Source organism: Manduca sexta, chromosome 14 (assembly GCF_014839805.1).
Source record: "Manduca sexta isolate Smith_Timp_Sample1 chromosome 14, JHU_Msex_v1.0, whole genome shotgun sequence".
Lineage (NCBI taxonomy): Eukaryota > Metazoa > Arthropoda > Insecta > Lepidoptera > Sphingidae > Manduca > Manduca sexta.
This window is the reverse complement of record NC_051128.1, coordinates 12,502,992-12,524,769: the sequence shown is the minus strand read 5'-3', so window position 1 is coordinate 12,524,769 and position 21,778 is coordinate 12,502,992. Positions and strand designations below refer to the sequence as shown.

Here is a 21,778-nt window from a genome sequence, read left to right as displayed (position 1 = left end):
AGCGTTGTTTGCATCTAGTTGGTTAGATGTGTTCGATTGTGGCGCTTGGTCGTATCCTTGATTGTTGGTTATCGGTGACCTCTGATTTGTTGTTTAACTAATGAGTGATTTGTACGTTGTTGTTAAATATATCGATGTTTGAGTCATCCCTTGGTGTTCGAATATTTAGCATATTAATCTGCGTGGTATTTTTTTATGGCAAACCTTCGTAGATTGCCAAAGGTTTTCACCAAGCGGCCCGCATCCAAACACCTCCTGCGATTTTTCTTAGGTCATCTGTCCATCTCGTGGGTGGATGTCCGACGTTGCGCTTGCCAGTTCGTGGCCTCCACCAATATGTACTAAAAGGTCGATCTGAAAATCTTTAAGGTCGGCCTATGTTTTGCAGTGGACATCCTGCGGCAGATTATGATGACACCAAGAATTTTTCTAAACATTGTCATCCGCAAACTATCGATAAACCCACAAACTAACGCTGACAGGCACGTCCCTACCACTCTAAATATAGTGTTTAAAATCAACACGCCAAACTCATTCACGTGCACACTTAAAATAAAATATCGACCATGACTCCACTGTGTAAAGTCCATTAATACTCGTTACTTACATTGTCGCAACGCAACAAACGGACTTCCTTATAGACTCAACGGTCTGGAAATCGATTTTAGAATCGATCTGTACCACTTGATTATTCATTCGTTCCCGATTAGCATCGTGGTATAAGCGTATAGAAGAGGTTTTATTGCTGGTTTGAATCGAGTTTGAATAATATTTATGGAAGGTATCGAGTATGAATAAAATTAATAAAAGCACAAACAAACCACTACAGGAGCATTTAGAATCTTAGTGCGAATGTGACTCGCCTACAGAGTTCCGTACCCACAAAACTAGCCTTTATTATTATTTCATGAATACATATCTTATTAAAAAATCACAGTACTAGCTATGACATCTCAAAATATAGAGGCATGTGTCGAATTGATGAAAAGAAAGACTGCTTTGATTAAGTATTCCTTCCTACCTATAACATGGAGTCCTTCAAGCGGAGCGTGAAGGAGCAATTATGCAGGCCAGCATGACTGTGCCGATCGTCTGGGGATGCTTGTATCTTTTGCCAGTCGGCACTTTCTTTGAGCTTCACTTCACTTAACATGAGGTGCAGTGAAGCCACTATGCCAAGCCCCGAAAAAAAAAGAATAACACTCCTTTTTATATTCTTTACATACTTAACTCTATAAAATTTTGCTAACAAATTGAATAGGTATGTACCTAAAAGATCTGCAATACAGTGCTTCATTCTAGACAAACGAATGCCTAAGCTTCGAAAAGTCTTCATCCCCTTCGCTATTTCTAGCAATGAACTGATTTTTCTAGCATTAAAGGTGCAGTGTTCCTAAAATTTTGCTACCAAAACAATGTAATCGATATAATTCGATTCAAATCGAATTTCAGGAATTACCATCCCTACTTCCACACATAGTGCTGTCGCTGTTATGATACTGCGAGATGTGTTTTAGAAAGTTTGTATTGTTTTAGCTCGGTACAATCAGTGCCAGTGCGATGGAACTGCCCGCTCCACGGTAATGGAGCTTGCAAAGTTTAAGCGTAACTTTTGGATTTTTAGGGCTGTCACGTTTAGGTTTGATTGAAAGATATCCGATTTATACGGTATGGTTAAATATTTTAATTTATGCTTGCGGTTATGCCCGTGTGAGGCCTTGTGTGTCATAAATGACGTAGAAAACATTTCTCGAAGGTTTTTCTGGCTTTACCTTGAAGAAAGACGATTAAGAATCATTTCTGTAGTTTCTGTAATTTTCCTCTCCAAACAAACCTCTTTTACACACCTTACCTCTTTAAATTATTTGTACTCATTTATTTGAAACCTCACAGTATACATATTCGTTTATAGGTTCTCAACAGCTGTTTACCGGCGAACGGGTCGTTAATATGTTCACGTAAACTTTACGTACAAATGATCACCGATTCCGAATTTATATATACTTAAAAGTAACAAACCCCAAACAATTGAATCCAGATCAACGACGCTACCCCTCGTATGGATACCCAAACTGTTAACCTATTGCGAATTAATACCCCATTGGTGATTCCCGTGTCACACTAGAAGTGACCACAGACCTGGATCCTCTTATATTCGGAATTCGTATTTAAATCAAAAATCTTATGTAAATTTAACTGATAAATTATCACAGATTAATGCTCTGTCAAAAAAAACAATTGAAGTAATGATCACGGATATGACCGCATCGTATTGATACCCCATTGGACTTTAAACGTCCATAGCATTGACACCCCATCGGAGTTTCAGTACACGTGAAGTTAGCGTAGACCCCAATCCCATTACAGGCGGTAGTAAACCCGGTGGCACTCGTAAACTCAGCGTTTATGGGTGCAACGGTCCGGTTACAACGAGCATTGCTAAAGAAAATCTGTTTTGTAATGGATTTGTGAATGAAAGGATCGGGGAATTGAATAGTGATTGAAAACGAGACGGTGGAGCCAGTTGTGGAGTGATTACGAGCCTTTGTATCATAGTATTTGATTTACAGCATAAGGCTTTGTTGTTTCTTGTTTTAAATGTTATTTGTCCGCGAGTCATCGAATACATAACGTACAATAATGAAACCGGAGCGAGTGTGAAAGGTGTTCAGCACTAAAGGTGCTTTGTTGATAAAATAAAAACACTTTCGAACGTCGAGGTAGGAAATGAAGCAAAAGAAGAATAGGTCCTAAATGTAACGCCACCTAGCGCTCGTTCAAGCAAAATTGAATCAACTTCGTAAGCACACGAGGAAAATAGTAAACAGGTCGCGTTAAATTAACAATACGCGAACTTTCATCAGATAACGCGGAGTATAATGGGGCGCCATTAACGTACAACATGGACACATATCGACTAATGTCTAATTAGAAAGTAGAAAATGTAATCACCGACCGCCGTCGGCAATAACTCGGCACATCCGCGACTATACCGACAATTTGAAAATGTCGACTGGGATATATGGATTAGTATTTTATAGCAGATATAGATTAGTATGGATATATCATCCTCGCGTTAATGTTCATCATCAGCCCCATTGGGTCACTTACTGAACATACATGGGTCTAGAAGTCCAGATCGACCTCTCGCAAAAGCGGCCGTGATCTTCATTTTAAAGGCGTTTGTAGGGTTTTGGTTGTCGCAGCAAACTCCATGACTGAAGGAAAACGTAATAGGCAAAAAGTTTTCATTACCAAAGGCAAGCTAAGGCAATCTGTGTTATTGTCTTTTTAAAGAAAAAATGATCGTCTAGAAGTTTCCAAGCTGTACAGAATATTATAATTATTGACATTTCATTTAAATAAACGATTCCAATATTCGGATCGACTTGAAAATTAACCAATCAGAATAAACTCGTGACATGTTTGCAGCCGACTTCTTTGGTTTTTTATCGAGATTGCTGTAAGGATTTTTCCGTGATACTACCCATATTCCAAAACAAACACTATAAATATAACCAATGGAAATCACTGTCCGCCAATAACGGAACTATTGAGCTAACCGCGTAAATTGTTTAATAAGCAAAAAGATCGTCCGTTAACAGCTGGTATGTATGGTTACCATAATTGACTCTCCGGTATGCATCGGTGGTCAGCATAATGTCGGTTTTATCGTAGATAAAAACATTTACGTCTCATTGATCGGTGCGAGTTGCTGAATGATGGGACGGGCGAGTTGCTCGCCTATTAGTAACCACTACTCGTAAACAGGAACTTACCATATAAAACTTTGACTTGCAAAGCCTCAGTCAAATACTGATAATATAAAGCGTAGAGTTAGAAGAGTGTTTCCAGATTTGCTGAGGTCTAATACTCGGTGTCATAAAATCCGTATCTTTATCATTCTTGCATTACAAAAGTTGCATTGAGGTATGGTCTCGTTAAATTCCAGCAGCCAACATTCATCTTATTGAATTTGTATGATCCCTGAAACAGCTGAAGCTCCCTATCGTTCTTTTATCTCTCTTCCTCGTTCTTTTATTCGTTCTTAAAAACCAATCCTGCTTTAATCTCTGTTTATATAGTCTCAGGAAGACCAGTCCAGTACAATAATACGCAATGCTTCTGGCTTCATAATTCAAATTTCTGTATAGTGTTACAACCGATTTCGCTTATCTCGCAATTCAGTTAATTGTTGTCGGATTCAGCGTCGATAAGGGCCTAGGCTTTATTAAAAATATATTTTGAAATTGTGAAAAGTGAGTAAAAACCGCGCCGGTGAGAGCGGACGTACGGAGCGACATGATCGCAAAATTACATACAAGCTCTATAGAAAATAAAAAAAATAGAAATAGTCTTTTTTTTATTGCTTGCCGTTCCCCTGATAATCGATATGATCCCTCATAAACAGTAGAAACGCCATCCCAACAGCTAGAACTACAAAGTATTGTTTGGTATTCCACTGCGCTCGCCATCCTGAGACATGAGATGTTAAGTCTTATTATGTATTACAAGTGTACCAAAACTACGCAAGTTTTTAATAGTTCTTAGTAGTTCACAAAACAGTTAACGAGTGAGAACAGTTAACGGATTAATTAAGGGGGTTAATAGATTAGGCTTACCTATTGAATTGCCGATCGCACAATATTTGGGTTCTGCGTGGGTCGTTCACCTTCGCGATACAAGCAACTAGAGATTTTTTATTAGTATGTACGGTCAGACAAAAAAGTAGCTGAACAAATTCATACGTTTCTACATATTAACTTCAATTGTAAAATATTTTTCTTTATCTAAAATAAGTAAACATTTTTATTTTATCATTTTAGTGAAGAAAAATCGACTGTCGGTACAGACATAAAAGTTCATGATTTTTAATTTGATTAGCTACTTATGTGGCTGACTGTACATGGCTTAAGTTCTAGTCTTAATTTTTTAAAAGAACTTTAAATTTATCGATTGAAGACATACGTATAAATAAATTATTTGATGGTTTTTCAACGTTTTTGTTATCTCGCTTTCTTGTTTATCTGCATGTTCCGTCGTTTTAAATAAATTTAAAACTACATAATTTGTCTCTGTACATTGGATATTTCAGTAGTCCAATCGTAATTAGAGTCGGATATTAATTTCCCATATTTTTTTCGAAAATATATCCCGGAAGTTGTATTTTTCACTCAACTCTCGCCCTTCGTCGATGCGTGAATATTAATTTCGGCACGCACTCTGTTAATTACTCGTTGATTATCCACTCAACGGTTCTCAGAGAAAGTAATGTAAAATAATGATGCAGGCAAAATCAATCATTTTAAATACTTTAATAATTGCCAATCTCGAGCGAAACTGGAATATTAATTTTAAAGTATAAAATTGGGTGTACACAGGTGGAAAATGACCGAATTTATTTTTAAACTCTCTCTTGTAGATTCTAGTGTGTAGACACTAGATCATCTGAGTAGATTAACGCTTTGTCTATTTATTTATAAGATATCCAACAAAAGCGGCGATAGCCTAGTTTGGTGTGGAATGGACTGCCAAGACGAATGTCCGCAGGTTCAAATCCCAAGGGCACACACACCTCCGACTTTTCTAAAAAATTATGTTTGTATTCTTTGTGAATTTATCGTTCGCTTTAACGGTGAAGGAAAACATCGTGAGGAAACCTGCATATCTGAGAAGTTCTCTATAGGAATTTCGAAGGTGTGGGAAGTCTACCAATCCGCACTGGGATAGCGTGGTGGACTAAGGCCTAATCCCTCTCAGTAGTAGAGAAGGCCCGTGCTCCGCAGTGGGCAAGTATATAATACAGAGCTGATATTACATTATTATTATTATCCAACAAACAGGCAAGTGGATTCCATTATAACTCAATATACTATTGTAAATATGGTTTATCACACCAGCCTAGAGATTAGGACATAATTCAGACAACATTTTGACGTTCTAGATAATTCCATCGTTTTATCCCATTTGTTGTCGACTAGTGCCGGAGCGTGTGGCGTGGGATCACGCCTCGCAGCATCATAATTGATCTCGCTGTAACCGCTGATCTATGCTAATACGGTTTGCTCAACCAACGCGCGACATCCACGCATTGCGAGTTCAAAAACCACCTCTATGCCTCTCGTAATAGAACGTACGTGTTGTGGAGCGTTAGTCGAAATTCATGTTTTGAATCATGCACGCGTAGGCCTACCACTTGTTTGGAATATTTGGGATTGTCCCGATTTGGAAATTGCTGTTCATTAACTTGTCAACAAAAAAACTGATTTATTAAATCTATTGCTGGCCCCAGAAGTAGTCCATGTAGTAGTAGCGTCATAAGAAAAAGGATTGTGTTTTTTGTGAAAATAGTACACTTAATGTAAGCGTTTTCAAAATGTTTGAATTATCACCATTACGTGGAAGTGTCTTACCTGAGAGCTTCAGTTAATAATAATTATCAATGTTTAGCAGCAACATTCTGACATTTTCGGGAAGGGAATCCGAAAGAACATAAAAGCTATTTGCAAATCGTTCCAATGATAATAAAATTTTATATCAGATACGACACGGAAGCCGTCAGGAATCGGCCTATATGGACCCTTTGTCACTATTGTGTAGTTCATTCTCTATACCCTACGCTTCCCAAAAATATTTTAATTTATCCCAATTTTTTAACCAAAATCTTGCTCTCCACACAACTCTGGGTGTGTACTCGATAACCGCGCGTAAGTAATGAAACAGGTAATGGAAGCTGTTGGCAGACGCGAGATCATCGCCGCGCCGGCTGCCGACCGACGTCTGACCGGCTACCCATTTAATAACATAATACGGATATATGAGGATAAACATATTGCAGTTTGAACTACTAGGAAAAACAACAAAGATACTATACTAGTTAGCCTTTAAGTTTTTTTAAACGAGCACGGTTAAGTGACCCAGTGGGGTGGGTGCAGCGGCACCCGATGGTAAGTGGAGTGGGGTCCAATAGAATGTCACCTGACGAGAGATGATTACCCCTTGGCAGCCGACACAATTATGCCGGCCTGTTGGGCCCGGATATACATAGACAGCCTGATCCCGGAACGCGACCCGCTTACGTTGGCTTATGGTGTGTTTTAACACCTTGTGTACGGTGGTCGCTATCCGGGCGGATATAAAATATGTCCTACCACCAGCAAAAGTGGTAAGTGTTAAGTGAAATGGGATCCAGATGGAGTGTTGACTTTTACTCACCAAATTATGAGGATAAATAGGAAAACATGAGAATTGTAGTTGGAAAATTTAACAGGAAATAATAAAACGATGAAGGACCAAAACAGAATAGAACACCAGTCCAAATTCCACTAGATTGGTTTTTAGGTTAATACCGTAATATTGGCAATATTGTTTAACCAGTTGACGAGCAATGCGGTCCAATTCAACATTGCCATTGTCAATTAGTGGTCATTCAGCGCGCAGCAATGAGGACGCACGAGTGCGCTGGCCCTAACCTATCTAATGGATAGGCTAATATTGATGTGTGAGGGTTGCTTCAAGACAATACTGTATCCAGTGTGCCTTATCTAGAAAAAAAAACTATAAAACAATATCTTTTTAAATATCCGTTAAGACTTGTCAATAAAATAAGGGGATAATAAAAAGTAGATTGTTTTTTTTTTTGGGAGAAAGCAATTGAGCATTTGAGTAACTAAGTGTGAATGATTACCCCCTTCCAAGGATATTAAAAATGGAGCGGAATTATAGGTGATCTGCTGGACTTTAAAGAACATGTTTGTTGTTTAAAGGCATTTTTAGGGTCCAGATATCTTGACGGTATAAAATATCATCATCTTTGTTTACGTTTAGATTTTTCTCCAGTTAACTTTTTAATGTGATATAAAATTTTATTCTGAATCCCTTGCTATCCAACTGTAATTTACAAAGTTCCACAATTATTCTAAAAAACAAGAATAAACAAGGTTTTTCCACGCACCTGGACGCATCCGAGGGCCGTGTCCGTCGAATATTAACGACTCGTTTCCCTTACGAAGAGATTTCTCATTAACACGACGTCTTCGACTTGATTAATGTATTTGCCGTTTGTGAGTTTAACTGCTGTTTCAACGGCTAAGGTGGATTTTATATTGAGACCAATGGCGCCGTCTCATGGATGTCTGGTGGTATTTGTTGGTTAATCAAGTGCTGCATTGAATAATCGTTTTGAATCAGGTATTAGGTGCGATTTCTCACTCCGTCATCTAGATCTTTGTGTCTGATTTCGCGATACGCTTGTCTTTTTCATAGGATTATACTTTCAACAATTTTTAATAGCTGCATAATATGTATGTTAAAATAACGACTGGAAAAAGTTTTGACTTTGTTTTATTTATTTACAGTATGGAAATCTTACAGCTATATAATTAATTATTAAAACTCCACCATCCATCGCGTTCCCAATGTTGGTTGAAGGATCCCCAGTGTTTATTATGTGCGTTATGCATGTGAGAATTAATATAATATCGCAAACCCTTATTGACCTAGAATCCAATTCGCACATACTGCAAACCTGATCTACGACCCTAACTTGGACAACCCTACTCGCGCACGTACCGTTATAGGCTATAACCAATATCTGAGAAACTGGTTCAATGCTAGACGATTGTTGCGATATGCGACGAGCATTTGGCTTTTTAAATTGGCCGGCTTATCGCTTCTGTGTTCCTGGAAAAATATGACAATGTGGGTAAAAAATATTAGTGCTACAGTTAGTAAATAATTTGTGATGATTTCTGAAATATCTGCGGATATTTGTGCAACTACTTTAATATTTAACCAAATCTACTGTAGTAAATATGATTAATAATTTACAGTAATAAATCGACAAAAATAAACAAACATCAAAACGTTATATTCATCAATCATCCCACGCAATATATTTCAACTAACGATCATAATATTTGTTCTTTCCAGGCGTCTATGGACTTGCCGCCAGATAAAGCGAAACTGCTGCGAAACTACGACCTCGAGAAGAAATGGGAGATCATCTGCGACCAGGACATGGTGCAGGCGAAGGACTCGCCGGCGCACTACCTCAACAAGCTGAGGACTTATCTGGACCCGAAGGCGTCCAGAAGTCATCGGGTATGTGCAAATGATAATAGATTTTGTTTTTAGTTCAATAAGGGTTATGTAATCGGCTCGATCCTCTGGCGTTCTGAAGAGATGGTGTCTCTTAGCATTATCTATCGTATTTATCAAGAAAATATTTTGATTAATTGTTTGGATTAATACCAGCTGTCAAATTACACCAACATACCAAACGCCTTAAGATGTAACGTCATCCTCACCAATTGTAAAGGAGTGTTGCCTTCTAACAAACATCGAAACATCTTCTCCATTTATAATACAAGAGGGATTAGTCGCATATTATCACGTAGTGTCCGTTCGGATCGTAACACGTTGCCGAGACGATTAGTTGCAATCCTGAAGCCGGTTTTACGTCCAGCTTACACCGAGCGGGCACAAAATAACAAACTGCAAGCGTCTCCTCGCGCTTTGATATTCAATGCGGATTAATACGTTGCGAATGTAGGAACATGATTTTGTAACTTGAAGATAAGTGGTTGGATATAAATGTACTTAGTGTTGCTTCGAGGCTCCGCCCGCGTGAACAGCCTTTGCCTGTGCAAATGTTCTTTGTATTTTCCGAGCTAAAATTAAGTATTGTAAGCTATTGGGACTATGATATTAAAGAGCCAAACCTAGGTGAATCTGCAAATGCTTGTACGTTGTCATCTAAAAACGTCAGTTCAACTATCTTTGCGAAGTTACTGAATGAAGAAACATCTATGCATCTTCACAAATATTCGGATTATAATATGCGTAAGATTTGGATGCTTGTTACTATTTAAACTTCAAGGCTGATTTGAACTAATTCACAGTCGCTTGATGGCTATAGTTTTTAGAGCCTGAATATAGAAAGTGAAGAGATTCCCTTAGGTAGGTAACTAACTTCCAGTCAGTCAAGAAGATTACGGATTAAGCTAAGAATTTTCGTTTACTTTTTTATAAAAATGTTCTAACATCAATTTAAATTGAACCATTAGGATAAGGAGGAAGGTAGGAGAGCCATCTTTATTACCTATATCTCCCCACACCAATATTCCTTAATTAAGTCTCCATAATTATTTTATCCACCGATCTAAATGTTAGCGCACACTCCATTTTGTAGAGAATTCCGCCGCCAGAGGGAGCCACTGTACCGTTAGCTCTGAACAATACCTCATGTATCAATGTTAGATGCTATCGGTCTAGTCTGCCTATTGAATCTCGGATAATTCATTATGTAGTTTAATTAGTAACGTGGTTAAAGCGGGAGTGACAGTTAAGCAAATGTAGTTTGTAGAATATAGGTACGTGCTTTGTCTTGTGCGGGCCTCTATTACTCAGATTGTGGTGTTGGAATACATTAGCCTCCGGTGCATTTACTGAATGAAACATTTTTTGAAATACACGGTAAAGTGACTCTACTGCACCTGATGATAAGTGGAGTGGGATCCAATTAAATGTCGACTGACAACAGATGATTACCCCTCGACAGTCGACAAAATTATGCCGGATATAAACAGGCAGATCCCGGAACGCGGCATACTTACGTGAGCCACCATGGCGAGTTTTAACACCTTGTGTATGATTGTCGCTATCCGAACGGATATATAATATATCTACCACCAGCTACCACTCCATGACAGTTTTTTGTGTTACCTACGTTTATTTGGTCTGGTAAACCCATTAATTTTCTAGATAAATTTAGCTAAACCTAGATCCTACCATATAAATGTCTAGTTGGCTTTGGCTATAGCCACTATGTCTAGAACTCCAATATCACCATGTTTTCTACGAAATGTACAAACGAAATGAATTACTGAATTAAATTCAAACACACTTCCGTTTCGTCTGGGGGTGTATTTTCTTGTTAACATTTGAATATATTATTCAACCCCGGCTTCCTAATGGGGATTAGCATTGCTGGTGTCTCATGCTTTCCTTATCTCTCTTCAGGACTTTGTATGTAACTATCTTTCTCTAACAGAAGGAAGTTTTTGTTTTTGAGGCGTTTCAGGCCATTACCGACCATGGAAATGGAAATTTGTTATTTATTTATTTTTTTCTTGGACGAAAATGACCGTAGCATGTCTTGTTATGTTTACTCTACATTTTTAATATATTTTATGATGCCTTCTCGAATTGCTGATCCATTTTTTCATGACTTTACTTTAGGCAACTGCAAAGCTTTGTATTTAAAAATGTGTTACTGTTGTTTGTGGGTAACTGACGCTTCAGTTCAGACGAGAAAGTTGCTCGTCTAGCCTTACAGGTGCAAACAGTATGTTTTAAGATCTGTGTGGGACCAATTACTGTTATATCTTCGGCCATGTCAACTGTTAAACTGAGTTTTACAACCTGACCATAAATTGTCGTTAACTATCTCTTAACTCGTTAATTACACGCAATTTGAATAAAGATTAATAAATACTCCCATAAAAGAGATAGTCCCATAAACATATCTATAAATGTTAATAAATTGAAGTGTCTGTCCAGGTGCTTTCCAAATAAAGGTCTATTTTATAGGGATTTAGGGTACATAATGTAGTATGTGCGTTTGCATGTTTGTGCGAACTTATATCCGGAACGGCTAGACCAATTTTAACCGATTATTCACTGGCAAATACCTTTTTCAGAGAGATAGCTATACACTTTTGTCTGGAAATAACAAACCTGAGCACAATAAGAAAATTCATAGTTACTTGGTTTAGGGAAATACTTTCACACGTTCACAGCCGCGGGCAGAAGCTAGTCTACATTAAGAGTGAACTTGTAAAATTAATGAGCCGCGATAGGTGCGGCGCGGAGGTATTTGGAGGGGAGCGAAGAGGAGGGGCGGACGATGACAAAATACACTCATGATTAATGGAAGGCACGAGTCATTAATTAAAAAAGTTTTTGTGTGAACTCGGTGACCGTAAATTGGGGTACGCGGAGGTGAGATGCGTCGCTAACGACATGTGCTAGATTTTTTGTATCAAAAGAGATTACATGGATCTATCAGATAGTCCGTGGTATAAGGCTTGGAGGTATTAAAGAAAGCGGTAAGGTGAAAGGAAAACCTTTACTTAAGAGGAATACTGGCAAATAAGAACATTTAATACTTTATTTATCACGTACGCGAACAAAGTTGCACTTATGATACGTCAAAACAATGTATAAGAATAATTGTTATTATTTTTAAATAACAATTAAGATTACTTATATAACTATGGACATTTGAAATTAGGGATAAAATTTATAAGGAATACACGGTACAAACCAAAGTAACCAGCTCGGGCTGGCAAGTAGGGGGAAATAAAAGGATAACGCATTCTGAATAAAGTATGTTTCTACGGCTGTGGTATTAGATGCTTATGTTCTGTGGGTTACTAATTGTATATGATTACACCCGACTATTCCAAAGAGTCGTGGATGCGCTGCCCTCCTTTGGTTAAAGGAAATAGTGGGGTATAAGGACTTCCGGCATTCAATGCATACAAATATCCTCCAAAAATGTTATAATGCTTTCGGTGCATTCTAATGTTTGTCAAGACTTTTAATACACCCAGTACATATTAAATTCATACATTAACCGCTACCTTTACTGCCGAAGAAGTAGACTAGTGCCTACTTCTTCGTAAATAGAAGTTATGTCGCTAAGCCTATGTGATCTTCTAACGATGATGGCCAATTCACATGTATTTCGCATTGAAGAACACACATTAATTTCCCTGACTGGTAATCTAACTGAAATGCCTATACTTCACAGTTCTAGTATAGGACTAGACCAATTAGGCAACGTATCAGACGAATAACCGATCGTACTGTAGAAATAAATTGTGACGTCACGCAAAACCGTTCATATCTCGATAGACTTCAATCAATGTGCTGCAAAAAATATTCAACCAGTAATTGTAGTGGGTCTGGTTACAAGTAAGCGAGAAAACGTGGAACTAGTATTTGTGAAAAATGTCTAATTTTCAATTTTGGAATAAAGATTTTAACTACAACATTTTAAAGTTGTTTTTTGGTCGAAAATATTTTTTCTGTATGCCTTCAGAAACATAGTGTAAAATTGTACTCTAGACATTGTGTATACGATAGGTAGTGGGCCGACCCACTCAACCACGGTTCTCTCACTACCTTTCAGAAGATATAAAGCGCTTTCCTATTACATTACTTACGGTTACTGAGATTGCAAAAATACCACCTAATCTTTTTGTATGTCCTATCTATTTTTTATTCACTCCCTTAAAAATGGACAGTGTATACATCATTCCTATGTTTGTCGCATCATAATGTGCGTCCTGAGAATTTAGACTTTCACCATTCACAGTCTAAGTCCCATACAAGCAGCAAACTTAACCGATTTTAATACCACTGTCTTCACCATCATCTGGACCATTGATTCCCAAAGTGGTACGGGTGGACCCCCAGGGGTCTACGTTGGCGTGACCAAAACATGGGGGTCCACGGAAATTTATCCGGTTTGATAGTAAAGTACTAAAATGTTGGCTTAACTTCACCTATCAATGTATGCAGATAATATTGATAGAGGTCGTAAGAGGCAGGGTTACCCCAACATAACTGTCCACACGCCCTCCGCGATGGCTGGGCGGTGGAAAAAAAAGGTCCCCCGAAACCAGCAAATTGTTTCAAGGGATCTATAAAAAATACTTTGGGAAGTATGATCTAGACATATTCCAAACCTCCTTATTTCCCACATCTCCGTCGCTACGCCAACAAGGCACCGCAAGTAACGGGCCGGGTTCAAACACGCCGAAACTACTCGTACATGTGCCGGTGCGACCCGCTGTTTGCATTGAAAACGTTGCGTCTACTGTACTTAGTGTAAACATAGCGTCATGCCTTTCGGGGGTAGGCAGAGTTTAATTATGCCCAACTACTTTGTGTTGAGTGCGTTGGGTGAATTTATAAGGTTGTCCGTCTGTCTTTCTGTTATGACCTTTTCTCTCGTGAACGCGTAGATGTATCAAGTTGAAATTTATATCAAATACTCGGGTCTATGGTCTCTTCCAGCTGTGAAAAAATTTAAGTTGTTAGTTAACGCGATCAAAATATACGAGCGTTTATGTTACATATTTTGCGATTTTACAAGTGAATCAAAATTTATAAGGTACTTCCAGTTCAGTGAACAATAATTTAATTGGCTACGAAGTCTTTCAAAGCGTATAACTATGTATAGTTAATACGATCGGGATCGTTAATCGTACGGACTTGTAAGCGACTGGGTGTACCTAGTGCTTGCTTTTATTAAAATGCAAGCACTAGGTACACCAAATCGTTCACCAAAATGCAATGAACATCATCGCTTGCTTAACAATCAATAAAATATATAATGAAATCAATTTAAGAAGCATACACAACGTATCCATTGAAACAATACAAGCACTTCTCAACAAATCATCAAATTCCAATCAATAACTTCTCTCACACAATAATCAATAAAATATCTTCAACACGAACAGTGTAAGAATCCATAACGTGTGTAATATCGTGAGAACGTCGCGATTTCATAACGTCACTGCGGTTTGTAAGACGACACCCGCGGTTGGATGTGAACGAACCGATGCTCTACGAAGTACATTTACTTAAGGCGATACCTCAAGGTCCATTTTCATACATTTTGTTTCACCTTTAATCTGGGTAACTAAACAAGTATTGGCAAGTAAAGAATTTAAATTCACGTCTAGTTAGTGATTAGTTCTCGCAGTTGAAGAAAAACGTAAAAATAATTAATAATCATGGATATTTCGGCCTTTAAAATTTCGTCATATTAAATTTTAAAGGCCGAAATATCCATGATTATTAATTATTTTTACGTTTTTCTTCAACTGCGACACCAACTAGACGTGAATTTAAATTCTTTGTTCTGTATGAAAACATTTCTTTGCGACCCTAAGTTTCATACATATTTAAAATCAGCACTTTTTTCTTAAATAAGTGGCGATAGCTTAGTTGGTTGTGGATCGGACTGCTGAGACGAATATCCGCAGGTTCAAATCCCAAGGGCACACAACTAATTTTTCAAAAAAAAAAATATATTTGTATTCTTTGTGAATTATCGCTTGCTTTAACTTTGAAGGAAAACATCGTGAGGAAACCTGCATACCTGAGAAATTCTCTATAGGAATTTTCGAGGGTGTGTGAAGTCTACCAATCCGCACTGGGCTAGCGTGGTGGATTAAGGCTTAATCCATCCCAGTTGTAGAGGAGGCCCGTGCCCAACAGTGGGACAGTAGATAATACAGGGCTAATATTATTATATTATTACTTTTTTCTATGTTTTTATAACCTAGTTAAATTTTTTCGAAAAAAAAATATCGCTTAATTCAATTAGCCTTTCAATCATTGATATAATGCTACTGTCTCTTGTCTTTAGCGTGTGTTTTCACCATACATGCGAGGCGGCTTAGGAAAAGTCCTCCGATAGTATCCGGTATAGCTTTTGTTCGCTGCTCCGTTCGTGTAAAAATTCTGTAGCACTCAGGAGTAATGTAGGTTCCTATTTGTGAAAATATTCTCAAATTTTTTTTAGTAGTTCCTGAGATTAGCGAGTTCAAATAAACTCTTTACCTTTATTAGTATAAGAGTTTAGATTACATTATCCTCTCTTGCTTAGAGTAGAGTTGGCCGAATAGGGTTAAGGGAATATATCCCACAGCAGCAGTATAGCAGCCCCTTTTGAAGAAGAAATAATGAAAATATTTATTTGTATTTAAGCAAAATTACATAATCATTACAACAATAAAATACTTAAATCTATTTGCTCGTAACAAAAACGACCCCAGCTCAGCATATGCTGATTCTGCTGTTGGTAGGATATATTTTACATCCCCCCGAATAGCGACCACCATACACAAGATGCTAAAATCCCCCATAGTGGCCCACGTAAGTGTCGCGTTCCGGGACCAGCCTGTGTATATCCGGTTCCAATAGGCATAATTGTGTCGACTGCCAAGGAGTAATCATCTCTCGTCAGTCGACATGCTATTGGACCCCACTCCACTTACCACCAGGGGCGGCGGGGTCGCTTTACCGTGCACTAAATATATAAAAAAAACCTCGCCACTCATCCTTGTACATAAGCTACCTCGCACATTTCTTTTTTTTTTTTTTTTTTTTTTTTTTATCTTTATTTCGGGGACATTTTTTGGTTGAAACTCATAGTTATCCGATGCGTGGTCGGCGCAACACTTTCGTATTGCTAAAATAATTTGGCTTACGTTGTACGACCGCTTGTCTCTCGTTCATCCCCTCTGAGGGCCCAATTCAGCAATGAATGTTAGAAAAAACTCACGAGATGTTCAATCATCAGTCGAAGGCAGTACCTCGTCATTCACAGCACGTAAACCCAACCAGTATACCAAGAAGGTTATTTTATATACTATACAATTATTTATGAGATACAAATTAACTACAATATCATGCTATACAAATTAACTACTAATTACTTAAAATTTTACTCCTTTTTAAGCACATTGCACGCACAGTGGAGTTTGAAATTTAGCATAATTAAAGTTCATGTAAAGAAAGAGTACAAAAATATATAATTTAATATGTGTTACAAATATATTGAATTCGAGGGTCGAATTTCGACTTCTTTTAATACGTTGCCTAAACATGTTTTATAAAAACATCTAATCACAAAAAGTACAGAGTTATCTCGTATTAAACGGTTAATAATTCTGCCTATTTACATAAAGATAGCGGAGGGCAGAGGTTTCCCATGCGGATATGTTTTTGACATAAAAACACAGATTTGTGAAAAAGAACGCTGATTACTAGAGTTAGTATTTTTAACTTTAACGATATAGGACGGGGATATCTCTTAACAAGCAAAGAACATGATTATCTGCTTAATTCTTAAACTGTCGTCATTTGACTAGTTTGTAACTAGAATCGTTTTATATACAAAAATCCACATAACTTTTTTTTATTGCTTTGAATGACGAGACGAGCTTGTCATTCGCCTGGTGGTAAGCGATACGACCGCCCATAAACAGTACAAATTACATCTAACACCTTGAGTTACAAAGTATTGTTTGGTATTCCACAACGCTCGCAATCTGAGACATGAGATGTTGAGTCTTATTATGTCCAATAGTTACACTGGCTACAATCTTCTTCAAACCGGAACACAACAGTGACTACACACTGCTGCTTCATTGCGTTCTCGATGATCATAACTTGTGTTCGTGTAATAAAAATTAAACCTTCTCTGCACCGTTTTTACAAAGGTATTGAGAAACATGCACATTCGCCTTTAAAACCATTCAAAGCAAACACAACTCGAAACACAAAAGCCGAATCAATAACTCGACCAGCTGACATTTACACCGTTCCAATAAATGGTGACGCGATTTCGATTTTCCTCCAGTTGTCAACGTTTAATTGTCTGAGGTCATACCGAGTGGGAAGTGAAGGAGGGGGGAAGAGGGACAGGGCCTTGCATACCCCAAAGGTCGGGTCACGCTCCCGATGCGGAACAATAATCATTTGTGACTCAGTAACTCTGATGTCGTGGTTAATTTTTTCTTTGGACCGTGTGATAGGCGATTACGATATTGATTACTCTCCGTTTTTAATAAACGATCTCAATCTCGATCTTCAATCCGATTTTGAAAATGAACCAATCAAGATAACTCATTTGTAAGCATGTCAAAAAAACCATTTGATTGGTCCAGTTTTGAGATAGATCACAAAATGAGATTGGCGTCGTTTATTGAAAATGACGTTAAGTTGCTTAAATAACACTAGTGTTTTTGCTTTAAATAACACTAGAAAGAAACTGGTCGGCGATTCCGACTACACAGTACCTGAGTAAAATCGTGTTGCTTTCCACTAATTAATTATGTCTCGCGTAAGTTTTAATATTATTAACACTAGTGTTATTTATACGAGTAGCCTGTTAATTCAATCGCTTCCTCCTCTGCCTTGCACCATAAAACCCGCTCGCAGCGAGTACAGATAAATATTTGACGATCATATATGGCGGCGAGGCACAAATCTCATCGGACTAGCGCTTAGCTTTCACTCGACCTATCCTCATGCACGATCTGTTCGTACACCGGTCGAGTACCTAGTGATTACTCGTGCTGAATGAGTTGGTGATTTATATCAGTAAATGTTTTGGACTGTTTAATAAATGAGTGATTTATTTATTATTATTTATTTATTGCACTTCATACAAAACATGTAAAGGCGGACTTAATGCCAGAGGCATTCTCTACCAGTCAACCTGAGGTGTTGCAGAGATAGAACATAGTAGGTGCACCTCAATAAAACTGTACATTTAGGGTAGTACCTATAAAAGTAAAAAAAACAAAAAAATAAAAATAATAATATATATGTATATATCATAAATAAAATAATTTATTAAATATTACGTGATTGTTTTTGATTTGTTTTGTATCGGCCTATAATGTCCCAATGTTGGGCATAGGCCTCTTCAAGATTCTTACAAGAATTACGATCCTGCGCTATGTGTGATAAGTGAGGAATTGTAGAATAGAAAAAGGAAATAAGATGGCCCTTGGGGATACGACAATATGCAGGGTCATTTTGATATTGTGTTACTAAATGAAACCGCATATGTTCTTGGAAATATCAGTTTAAAATAAGTTACTCCAATCGTAAATGGATAATAAAAATATGTAAGATTCCAAAAAAATATTATCAGTAAAGAGTAATTTTAATTTTACGCACCCCACTACTTACTAGATAGCAAAACGTTTTCACTCACATACTCTTAGTCGGAATCGCCGACCAGTTAGCTATCTAGTAATTTAATACATCTCGCGTAAGTTTTAATAATATTAACACTACTACTTCTTTAAGAGAATTCGTCGCAGCTGCAATATTCTCACTGATATACAAAATGATACAAAAATCGGAAACGTCAAACTAGATTCTTTGTTGAAAATAATCGTTATTTATATATAATTTCTGGCACACTATTAACAGAGGTATAGACAGATGGTTTTATTATCAACGCAATGTCAAAATGAACCTATGCCTATAATTAACACGGAGCTTGACCCGGAGATATATTGTTCAATGTTTTGCACTGTAAAATACTTTATAACTAGACTTTGAAGAACAACAAAGAGATTAAACAATGACTAATTTTAATACTAACAACAATTGACAATCAAATCAATCAAATGTTTTTTTATTTACTTACATGCTTAGCCACAAAAATAAAAGAGAAAAATACATAAATATCCAAAGCTAATTCTTAAGGCTTAATCAAATATGAGAATCAGCTATCTCTCAAACTAAGCAAAGCTTTTATCTTTATAAAAGTAGTTATATTCCAAATACAATACCTACTTCAAATGTAATCAGTACATTACAGCCGCACCTTACTGTACTGTTTTAATTCACGCAATATCGTGTCGTCCCACAATTAGCGTGTGTCCCAGACCAGCGCCGCGGGGTGGACACTGATCATATGAAACATTTGATGATCCGCGTGATTAACCCGCGAATGTAAGTCACGCGGTGTAACCTTTGATAATGACCAGGGGCCTTATTCTCTATCCCGCACGTTATTTTGACAGTGTGTAACAAGCACGTAACACAACGCGTCATGTTTAGGACTATAGAAATTTGGCTTACAGAATACCAATCCACGCACATTTCTCTAAGATAACATGACACGGCCGCGTTACGCGTTTACACTATCATACAGAATAAGGGCCCAGTGCGTCCTTTGCGGTAAAAAGGACTTTAAGGACATTAGTATAGGTATTGCTAAGCTATGCACTTTATGATGCGGGTTGCAGGACGAAAATTAAGGTATGGTCCGGTGGTCCTATTCCGTCTATAAGGGCGAGTCTATCTTTTTGCAATTGCGGGCGTTCTATTTGAAGGATAGCTTCGATAGCCGTATAGGTAAGAGAATCAAAAATCCCCTTTTTACCTACGACGAATGTTCCCCCCGTAGACAGAATAGAGCCTACTGACCTTATGTTACTTAAGTTCTAAAAATATATATAGTGTGAAGCTTGATTATATAGTTTGCGGTCATAGGAGTGTGAAAAATATCTTAGTAACGCGAACTAGACTAAATAATTTAGCTTAGTTTTCGGATTGCACTCTGCATTAATTTCACAAGCAAATTGATGCAAATGCAAGCAATTATTCTCTTTATTAATAAAGCCGTTTTAATTATTAAAAGTAATATGTTTATTCTTCCGTACATTAATAAACGAAATACCGATTAAATTTAGGTATATTTAAAAGTGTTTATTGAAAAGGTATATTACAAAAACTAAATTTACAATTTTGTTTTCAGAAAAGGAAAATGGTGGGCGACTCCACATCGACGCAAGTTCTTCGGGATTTGGAAATATCGCTCCGGACAAATCACATAGAGTACGAGCATATTCTTTATTATTATTTGACGTTATAAAGATTGGCAACAGTACGAGTCAATGTACAGTGTACACACATTGCAATTTTACGCCTTTTACATAAAACAAACAGCTTCTGCAAAGTCGAAAATATATTTATAATATTAAGATTTTATGATTACCTCAGTGGCGTAGTTGTACTGCATGCGCGGTACGACAGCGTTCTGAGGTCCTGGGTTTGATTGCCGGGTCGGGCAGAAAGTGATATTTGGGTTTTTCTGCTCATTATCAGCCCGGAGTCTGGAATTTGTGCCCAATATGGCGATAGGCTCGTCACCTATTACATCATGGGACGAAACATTTGGTGGAAAGTGGATGCCCGGGTTGCGCCTCTGCATACGCCTTCGGGGATAAATGCGTATTCGATGTGTGTGTTATTTGCGTCGGCAAACGTACCAGACGATGAACTTAAATTATAATTTCACGCATATAAAATAAAATGACCAGTTTATTATTCTACTCAGTCGGACCGATATATTTACAATATACTATAATTACAGATGGGTACGCGAGTTTCTGAACGACCAGAACCAGGGTCTGGATGTGCTGATCGACTACCTGAGCTTCAGGCTGAGCATGATGCGGCACGAGCAGAGGATCGCGCTCGCCAGGAGCCACTCCACCGACGGCATCAACCAAGGTAAGATGGACGGACGAACCAGGTCCTAAAGTATGAATACCCAGATACATGGTTTGTAATAAGCGTACGGTGTTATTGAGTAGATATACGTTTTGGAATTGTTTGTAGGATTTAGAATTCTAGACGGTCTTTTGTATGCAATTGCGCGTCTGATTAGTTACTAACACGTTAACTATCGCCAAGAAGTAGTGTGAAAGCAGTGTTTTTGTTTTTCGAATTGTAGTTAGTACACTATTATTTTCTTCTTCTGTCTGTCCTTGTTCTCTGCTTATCACACTTTGAACTATTTATTAAGTCATAAAAAAAATCATCTGGCTACTTGCGCTCTCTAAGAGATTATCCCCTAAGTGTTAATTCCAAAATAAAATAGACCCCTTATAACTTGAACTACGTATTTCTGAAATACGTTGTAGTGAACACAACGACATCAGAGTGCAGCGGTCCGACAGAGGGCGGGTCGACGCTGAACGCGTCGTGGCGGCGGCGCGCGCGCAGCGCGGACTCGGAGTGCTCCGGCCCCGCCAGCCCCGCCGCCGCGCGCCGCCGCACGCGCCACGCCGCGCGCCTCAACATGGGCGCCTCCACCGACGACATACACGTCTGCATCATGTGCATGCGCGCCATCATGAACAATAAGGTAGAACACTCT

The 21,778-nt window shown here is 38.0% G+C and overlaps 1 protein-coding gene across 1 annotated transcript in view; it reads left to right on the top strand.

Moving 5' to 3' along the window:
- LOC115445259 (formin-like protein) overlaps positions 1-21,778 on the top strand; it is a 101,133-nt gene that overhangs the window by 61,509 nt on the left and 17,846 nt on the right. Inside the window, 4 exon segments of the mRNA XM_037438390.1 lie at positions 8,932-9,102; positions 20,372-20,451; positions 20,990-21,129; positions 21,543-21,766. Of these exon segments, the coding sequence (XP_037294287.1) occupies positions 8,932-9,102; positions 20,372-20,451; positions 20,990-21,129; positions 21,543-21,766 (615 nt within the window).